This window comes from Hydra viridissima, unplaced genomic scaffold (assembly GCF_058129835.1).
Source record: "Hydra viridissima isolate aposymbiotic clone 2 unplaced genomic scaffold, HvirCarnegie_v1 scaffold_2, whole genome shotgun sequence".
NCBI lineage: Eukaryota > Metazoa > Cnidaria > Hydrozoa > Anthoathecata > Hydridae > Hydra > Hydra viridissima.
Window position 1 is genome coordinate 9772032 of NW_028324301.1, and position 10026 is coordinate 9782057.

The 10026-nt window shown below is 27.9% G+C and overlaps 1 protein-coding gene across 1 annotated transcript; it reads left to right on the forward strand.

Moving 5' to 3' along the window:
* Positions 1 to 560: 560 nt before the first annotated feature.
* On the forward strand, positions 561 to 6243 carry LOC145181232 (dolichyl-diphosphooligosaccharide--protein glycosyltransferase subunit 1-like). Its single transcript, XM_090078813.1, has 7 exons — positions 561 to 942; positions 3215 to 3276; positions 3997 to 4444; positions 4547 to 5041; positions 5139 to 5258; positions 5364 to 5609; positions 5725 to 6243. Exons 1-7 carry the CDS (start codon positions 703 to 705, stop codon positions 5908 to 5910), a joined length of 1797 nt encoding a protein of 598 aa, XP_089934939.1. The 5' UTR covers positions 561 to 702; the 3' UTR covers positions 5911 to 6243.
* The last annotated feature ends 3783 nt before the right edge of the window (positions 6244 to 10026 follow it).

Consider the following 10026-nt stretch of genomic DNA (forward strand, 5'->3'; position numbering starts at 1 on the left):
GCAAACCAATCATTGACAAAAAAAAACAAAAAAAACAAAGCAAACTTTATTTCGGTTTTACATCATACTTTTTAATCTTACAATAATTAAAAAAATTTCTATTGCATCACTGATTAATTTTAAAATTTTTTTCCAAAGTTAATAAACTTACATGACCCAGTTTTAAAATGGACTGTGTATCCACTCTGTTTACAAAACACACAATTTACTTTGATAATTTTAATTTCTTCTTTCAAACGGATGAAGAACAATTTTTTTTTTTAATGAACTAATCTCATCTAAGTATTCTGTTTCTCCTTGCTTACAGTTCCTGTAGCTTAATTCCTAGACAACTTGAATCCTCATTCTGGATTTTAGAGATAACCTTAAATTTCTTGCACCAGTCTTTCAAATTTTCATAAAGTAAATAAAGCTTATTTTTATAAGATTTTCTTTATATGAGTTTGCGAATTTCTATTTTTTTTATTTTTTATTTTTTTTTTCATTTATTAGTAAGGCTTTCCTTTTTATTTTTAAAAACAGTAAATAATCTATATACTCTGTTTTTGAAAGAAAATCATGACTTAATATCCAGTCCTAATGTTTTGGTTAAACGAGACATAGGTACACGTATCATTGATGAGTAGAAACTGAAGACGTACTGTTTCCAAAATTAATTCATCTCAAATTATCTCTCTGATATATGGCTCAATAAAACTTAAAATGGAATATTGCAGCAGGAAAATGATTTTAGTTTTGTCATGTTTAGTTATTCTTTCAAAATTCAATGTTCAAGCTGAACTTGAAATATTAAATGTTGATCGTACAATCGACCTTAGCAGTCAACTAGCTAAGGTGAACAGTCAAGTAACGCTCCAGAATAAAGGAAATAAAGCTGTTAGTTTCTTTCTGTTTTCTATAGAAGAAGATCAATCTTCTTTACTTTCTTACTTAGAAGCTACAGTAAGTTTTTTTTATACTTTTATTTAATGTTTTCCTGAAGATAAATGTTTAGTGAATACTTTTAAATTTCTCTATATGTTTAAAAATGAATTAGAATTTCTTTTTCGATAAAGTTTTTAAATTTTACAGCTCAAAACTAGCTACCTGCACATTATGTTAGCGAACTTATTTTAGTTATGAAAAATATGTCATGCATAATCATCAAACACATTTTACTGTGCTTAGCATCTGCAAATTTGTCAATCTTCAATCATATATAATGCCCACACTAATATATTGTTTAAATGCTGTGACCAATTTTTTCTATTTTTTACTTATTGGGTGCCCTAACTGTCTGGGCCAACCTAGATAGAACTGCATCTCCTCCCTCTTAAACCACCTGCTGGGGGTTGAAGGCAGATCCTATGCCACCTTATATATGTCTTATGGTTATTGCACATGATTTGATTGTTCAACTATTTTGAAATTTTTTTTTTCTCCTGTTGTTCAACTTTGTTAACATGGATGTTCTGTCATAATTTGATCTACTTTTAATTTGCTCATAATTAAAATCTAAGTGTTTTGTTCAAGTATCTTTTGGTGAATGAATTCATTAAAAGTGTAAAACTATTACTATCTTCCTTGATTTAGTAGAGTAAAATAAGCATGATTATTATCATGTTTGTTTTTCAATCATTAATCAACATAATTATATATATATATATATATATATATATATATATATATATATATATATATATATATATATATATATATATATATATATTATAGGCTAAGGTATGCTTATGCAAAGAGTATAAAAGCCTTAAATATGCCTATTTCAAAGAGTTTTAAAGAGTGTTTAGTATATAGAGTAAGGCTCAACAATATGCTTATCATATGTTGTTGGTTTTTTTTTTTGTGTTATGCTAATAAAAAAACATGCCTTTGAATGTCAAAATAATTGCCAAAAAGAAAAATTTTCTTTCATTAACAAACATTAAAAGTCAGGAACCAAAATCCAGTTAAAATAAATTTTTACACTATCTTGTAGAGAATTTAATTTCAATTCTGGCGGTGTACTTTTTAAGGGTTTAAGGTAAAAAAATTTGAAGAAATAAAGTTCTTTTTTGAAAAAAACTGACTACTCAATTATTTTATGTTAAGAATTTAGATAAACAAAATTTTTCTCTACTGTTCAAACAGTTATATGAGAATGGAAAATGTTTTAGTTGTTTGCAAGCAAATTGCTGATTTTCAATATACTAGGTTATTTCCAATCAACAAAAGCATCATTAATCAACAAGGATTAGCTATCTCAGAAATGTTTAATCCACCAACCCCATTGCTAATAATCCCCTTTATATTCATCTTCTGAACCAGCCATAGCAGCTTCTGCTTTATCAAGTACACCAGCTTTGAGGTTTGATAAGTGTAAAGCACTACTTGAGATAATTATTTTAAAAAATTAAAATGAGATGAGGATTCTTTTTCCAAGAGAAAGGTTAGTCTCCTATAGTATTTCAAAATTTGCTGGCCAAAGTATCACAAAACTTGACATTAATCATCTGAAAAAAAGATTAGAAGCAAAGCAACTTAAATTTGTTGAAAAAGAAGCTAAGAAATGTTTAACTAACTATAAATTCTCTATACAAATGCAAAATTATGTTGAAAAAGAAGCTGATGATAAAAAATAGCTTATAACACTTTGAGCCAAAGAAGTTAAGTTGTTAAATGCAGAAAGTGTTGAAAAGAATTTCATTCAGACATAATGCCACACAAAAATTAAAACTGCAACACTTGGATTTGCAACAACATGCTGCCAACAATTTGTAATTGCTTCTGAAATTCTTTGTTGTAAAAAATGTAAATTTAAATATATTTTTATTTCTGTACTCAATTTTAAAAATTTCTTTTAAGTTATGTAAAATCTTGAAGTTATTGAAAATATCTTATATTGACCTTTTTAACAGATTTTTTGACAAAAGCAATCTTTTCTTTCTTTTGAATAATAGTTGTGTTTTTTTTTATTGTCTTATGTTTAAAAAAAAAATTAAAAGATAAAATTATTTGTTTAATATTTTTCAGTGATCAGTTGACGCCAATTTTACTTGAATTACTTGCAGTGTAAACTGTAATTTTCAAATACTGCATCACATACAAAATTAATAAATTTCCAATTTTATATTTTAATTTAATGTTATCTTTTTTTAGATTGCAGATTTTCTTTGACTGTAAATTTTAACTGAATTTTGGTTAAGTATAACATAGAATGTGGTTGTTTTTTTTGTAGCATAAAGAAGATGATGAAAGTGTTAAACTTGATATTGCCCCATCTAGTGTTGAAGGACAAAGGTAGTAACAATTCCAAATTTGATAAACATTCTATTTAATTTTGATATTGAAAAGTCAACAGAAGCTATTTAATTTTGATATTGAAAAGTCAACAGATGTCACACCCAAAGTTATAGGGTATGATACAACAAACAATTTTAACCATTCAAAATAAAAAAGCAACTGTAGTTCACATTATTTCTAATTTTTTTGAAAAATTGATCTCAAAATTAGATCTGATTTGAACTCAAAAGAAAATATAAAATATTTTGTTTTTATTTGGACATAACAAATTAAATCCTATTAAAAAACAATAAATCTGACTGAAAAAAAAAGTTTATATTAACTTTTTAAGCCAAGAGTGCATAACGAAGAAAATTATTTTCTTTTTTAAAATAGGTATAGTGTCAACCATTAATGTACTTTTAAAAATGGTGACTCTTCTTAGAGACAAGAAACCAATATTGTTTGTTGATTTAAGCGGGACTTCCATTTTATATTGCTAATCATAAGAAGTCCAAAATAGTTGAAAACTTCAATTTACAGACATAAATCTTTAGATGGTTATGTTAAGAAAACAGATGCCAGAGTTTAATTTCAGAAAATTGTATGCCTTAATAGATTTTCAAATGTAATAATGAGCATCATGTGATTTTTTATGAAAAGTATTGCTTGGCTTTTTTAAAGTTAGATTTTGATGTGATTTTTATTTAGTCTTTTCTGAACCCTTCTTTCTTTTAGTGGGAAGTTTTTCAGCATTAAGCTCCCAAGTAATTTAGCTGCTGATAAAAGTATTGTTGTCAATGTTGAATATGTATTTGCTCATGCATTGAAACCATTCCCAACAAAAATTGGTCAATCTGAAAAGCAGCTGGTGATATATAAAGCCAACACCTATTTTTTCTCTCCATATAAAGTTAATAATCAAAAAACTACTGTCAAGCTCTCATCATCTACAATTGAAAGTTATTCTAAATTGAAGCCATCTAACTCAGCGGATAATACCATAACCTATGGCCCTTATAAAGATATCAAACCTTACAGTGTTCATGAGATGAGAATACACTTTGAAAATAATTCACCATTCCTGACTGTTAAGGATATGACACGCTGGATTGAGGTTTCACATTGGGGGAATGTTGCTGTTGAAGAAACTTATCATTTGTCACATGAGGGGGCACAGCTAAAGGTGTTTTTTCTCTCTATTACATTTTGATAGGTTTGATCAGTAAAATTTTTTTTTTTTTTTTATTTTATTTTTTTATGCATATTATAACATTTTTATACATAGGGTCATTTTTCCCGCTATGACTACCAAAGAACCCCAGCACATGCAGCTGTCAAGTCTTTCAAATCTATTCTTCCTGCTTCTGCAAAAGATGTCTATTATCGTGATGAAATTGGAAATATTTCTACCAGTAATCTTTTGAACAAAGATGATTCAGTAGAACTTGAGTTAAGACCAAGATTTCCTTTGTTTGGAGGATGGCAGACACAGTACCTTGTAGGATATAATGTTCCTGTTTATGAATATCTTTTTAAGAAGGGTAGTAACTATGTCCTAAAAATGCGATTTATTGATCATATATTTGATGATTTTGTTATCGATCAAGTGACAGTCAAGGTTGTTCTTCCTGAAGGTGCAACCAACATTAAAGTAAAGTTGCCTTTTGAAGTAAAACAAGAGAAGCAACAGTTACATAAAACATATCTAGATACTTGTGGCAGACCTGTTTTTGTTATGAGCAAGAAAAGTTTAATAGAAAACCATATTCAAGATTTTGAGGTAAGTTGGAAATACTATTTATTTTAAAATGGTTGAGTTGTTTCTTTCTACATTGTTTTAAATACAATTAATAGTAATTCAAATAAATTATTTTTAGCTCCACTACACATTCCAAACACATTTGTTACTACAGGAACCACTATTGTGTGTTGCTGCTTTTTACATCTTGTTTATTAGTGTAATATGTCTCGTGCGTTTAGATTTCTCCATAACAAAGGTTGGTTTAAGATTTTAATTGTTTTTTTTTTTTTTTTTTTTTTTTTTTTTTTTTTTTTTTTTTATAAAATAAAAAAAGAAAATTATTTAAAGGAAATTTTATTAGGATGCTGTTAATGAATCACGTATGAAAGTTGCCAGCCTAGTAGAAGCTTTACTGAATGCGTGTGACCGTAGATCAAGTCTTAATGCTTCTTTCGATTCAGTGCTAGATAATTTTAAGCAGAGCAAAGATCAAGCAAATTTTACTACAGCATTGAAAAAAGTCAATTTAGACTACAACACTCTAAGTGCTTCCATTACTAGCCTTATAAATTCTTTGGTAAAAGAGGAACCTGAATATTCTGATAAGGTAATATTTAAGTATATTTAAGATTTTTTTTTCTTTTTCTTTCCTTTTCCTTTCTTTCTCTCTTTCTTTCTTCAGTTTTAAACAGGGTGACATGAGCTGACACTTCTTTTTTCAGCTTTCTGATTTAACGAAAAAAGAGACTGAACGCAAGTCTTTGATTGATCAGTTGGTTGCTTTAGCGACAAAGGCTGTAAGTGGAAAGCTTAGTAAACAACAATACGCTGATAGTGAACAAGTTGCTCTGGCTAAACGAGAAAAAATCACTGAAGAAATAGAAACCATACTGGCAACACTTTCGTAACATAAAGTTGAATAGAGTTGTTTAATAATATTTTGAAGCTTTAAAAATGACTTCTTTTTATTATATCATTAATTTGCAAACAAAATTTTCAAAAGAATAGGTTTTCGAGAAAATTTTTTCATAATTTATTTTTTCCTAAAGTTAGTGTTGGCTCAGGTTGTAGATCGATATGTATTCAAAAAAATTTTTCTTTTGTAATCTGGGCTTCTTTTTAAATTAATTCAAATGTATTCGGAAATAGTTTTTCTCTTTTTTTAACTGATTTTTAAGCCTTCACCTAAAATGTTTAGTGGTTTACACAATTTTAACCTTAAAAAATCCACTTTTAAAGTATTAGGTTTTTTGTTGTTGTTGTTTTTCCTCCAATTTACTTTCTAAAACACTTTCTAAATAAGCTTTTTTTATTTTCATGGTTTTAACATGGTATTGTATTGGTTTTACTGAGAATCGTTTATTCGTCTAATTTTTATCAAACAAACATGAAAGCTATAACAGGCTCGAAACGATGCGGTAACGATTTCTTAAACAACAAATTTGTTCAAGTGGAAATTCGTTAAAAAAGTAAGCCAATAGATTTGTTTTTATTAGGCAATTTTTTAAGTCAAATCTATTGTGATCTGATAGTTCAATCATCTATGAGGGTAACCATATGTAAAGTGGTATTTTACTCAGTAATTAAAAAAATTCATAATTGTTAATTGCCCCGAGTCCCACAGATGGAACACTGAACTTCAATAATTAAAAAAAGAAATTAAATATGAAATACTTTTTTTAAACGGATTTTTTGTGATGGGTCACGAGAGACTTAGTGGGCCTCATAGGGTTAACATATTGTTATCCTTTATGTTCTGTAGCAATTTTTTAGTAGATCATGCATTGTCGTTTCCTTTAAGTATTCTGTCTTCCGACCAGATTCTCTCTGCTGCATTTAGCGAATGAAATAAAGTAACTTTAAAAGGTTCCACTCATCAGTAGAATTTCACAAAAAAAAAGATCATCAACATCTGAATATTGCTTATGTCCTTTTTCGCACTCTTTTCGTATTTAATACTGGGCTCGTACTGAATCTGGAAAATTGATTAATTTTGGCTAAAGTCATGGAAAACCTGGAATAGTTAAGAAATGTTTTTTAGAAACCAGATAGGGAAAAATCAAGTGAGAAGTGACTTAATTTTTATAACTAAGCTTGTAATTTTTTTGTTAATGATACCACCATTATGTTTTTTAACAAAAATAATTTATTGAGTAATCTAAGGAACAAGGTGCAAGCTGAACACACTTTGCCAAAATGTTCATCACGCATAAATGGTACGTGATGTATATTTTGAATAGCTATTGGAAGAAAAGAGAAAGAAACTGAATTGACATATGCTGCTTTTGACAATTTGTTTGATGCCAATATTTATGCAAATATGACTCAAATATATAAAAGCTTAATTTATTTTTCGCTTAATCAAAGCTTCATTTGGTTTCAAGATTCTTTAATGGATAACATAAAATTAAGCAGGCCACTTTTTATTGTGTACTCTAGTGGGTTATGTTTAAACTAATTTTAATACTTGCCAAGGTTTATGATATCAATTATCATTTTTGTATTGTGATTTTTAAGGAGTTTTACCTTCCATTTTTACAACTTTGTAAAATCAACTGGAAAATTGTTTTGTTCATGGCCTTTCTAAATAGACTATTCCTTTTTTTTTTTTTTTAATTTTTGTAACTCGATTTTAGCCAATTGATTCGTAGTTCATGTCAGTAAGTAATGTTGCTACTACAGTATGAGCAACTTTACTTACTGACATGAACTACGAATCTGATTCATGGTTCTGGATGGAATTAATTGATTTAGTTTCCTATGTATTGATGTCTTTTTTAAAAATTTATTGTTAAAAACCAATATTTTATTCTCTAAATTCTTCTTGAATTTTCAAAAATTTGAGCGGTCAGCCTGTTTCAGCTTTTGTTTAAACAGCAGCTGTTTAAACATCAATAACCTCAGTTGTTCATGTTTCTAATTAAAAGATCACACACACAGATGCACAATTGGATCACACACACAGATGCACAATTCAATAAGTTTGCCTGATTATCAATGGTATAGATTATTGAATAGGATTTTGAAAGATATTTATGTTTTCATACAAATTTGTACTTAAATTTGTTTCAGTTAATTATCTCATGTTTTAGTTAACGAAAGATGAAAGATTTTAAATAAACGTATTTTATGTACTGTATAATTTTGTTTAGTATTTCTTAAAGTTGTGTTCATCCATGGTCATTCTCAGTAATAAGATCGTTTATACGTTCATATGCAATCCAATAATTGAGTTTGATATATTTTGTCATTCATTACATGTCCATTTATATAAAATCTCCATTTAAAACATTTCTATTATAGCAGATTGTTTTTATAAACATTTTATAAAAACCACCGAAAATTTCGAAAAAGGCCTGGGAAAATAATTTGATATAAAAAAAAAGTCAAGGAAAAGTCAGCGAATTTCACATAAAAAATAAGATACGAACCCTTTCATATTTTTTTTTTTACCCTTTATCATTTTAACGATATTATTTAAAGGAAAACTTTTTTAGAAATATTACCCCCCCCCCCCCCCCCACACACACACACACACACGGTTGTTTTGGTCAAATTATATTGATTGAATATAAAAACAAATTAAACTTAACTAAAGCATATACTTTAAACCTACATAAAGAACAATATAAAAGTTTAAAATAGAATATTATAACTGAAAGGCAAATATATCAAATACATTTTGAAAAACAACAAACATGAAAACAACAAACTTCAATTTTAGCCATTTGAAATAAAACTTAAAATAGTTTACACATTTAGACTAACATAGTTATAACACTCCGTAAAATAATTTGAGCTAATTCACATATCTAAAAATATATTGCGCAATATTAAAAATCAATTTGACCCCGTAAACTTTAAAAAATAACAAATTTATATAAATTTAAATTTCTCACTCTAAACACGCTGTGGTTTTAAACAAAAAAAGCTTCCATTTTTAAATTCAAAAAAAGCTTCCATTTTTAAAAGTTCAGAAAGTTATATCTTAAAAGAGAAAACTTTATTCGTTCACACTGTTCTTTGTAAAAGGAAAAACCAAACACCAACACTTTGTTTCGAGATACTGCAGCCATTTTGAGTCTGCAAATAATTTTAATTTGACAATACAAAAAAATTTTAAATGTTATCATTTTTTGGAAACTTTGACATGAATCTGTTAGTTCTGATAAAGAATCAAAAGTTTCTGTTGCTAAACTAAACGTGAATACTCATTATTTTCAATATCTTGCTTTAATCATGTCATAAGAAATAGATTTTTCTTACAACTAACGTTTTAAATTTTCCATACGTGGTAATAGCTAAGCACTACTTTCAGCGAAAAATGTTCAGGCATTTTAACCAATACCCATACTATTTAGTAAAAGTTGATATCCAGTATAATAAAAGTACCTGCATCGATGATGCAAATTAATTTTAAAAATTAGTGAAAAATGTTAATTTTTAAAACTAGTGAAGGCGTTGTCCTAGTTAAATAAAACTCATCGCAGTGTTTTCTGCGTGCAGCAAATGAAATTATTACAGGCATGGATAATTAAACAAAAGTACCGGTTTATACAATACAAGGCACCTTCCATAATAAAAAAATTGAGAAAGTTCTTCTCATTAACCTTAAAGATTCGATCATCTTACTGCCGCTAAAGTTTAGGGCTGGTGGAATTTATGTTAAAGAATCTACTGCTATAGATTAATGGTTTTCTGATCTTCAATCACAAATCGTACTTAACGCTTATGAACAGCTTTCACTTATGAAGAAGGTTTAAAAGGATTAAAAAGGTCATTGGTTTGATTTAAGTGCTGTTCATATGCAAGCTTACTCATAACATTCCTTTTAAAAGAAAATTTACTCTTGAGTGAAAATGCTTACTCGGTGAGATCCCCGCAAACAAGATGAAGTTTTAAACATAAATCAACGAGTTGGTTCACTCGGGGGTTAAATTATGAGTATTCTTAAAATGAGCCCAGAGCACGAAAATAAGATTTGAAAGTCAAATAAAAATTTAATGTTTAAAAGATTTTTTTTC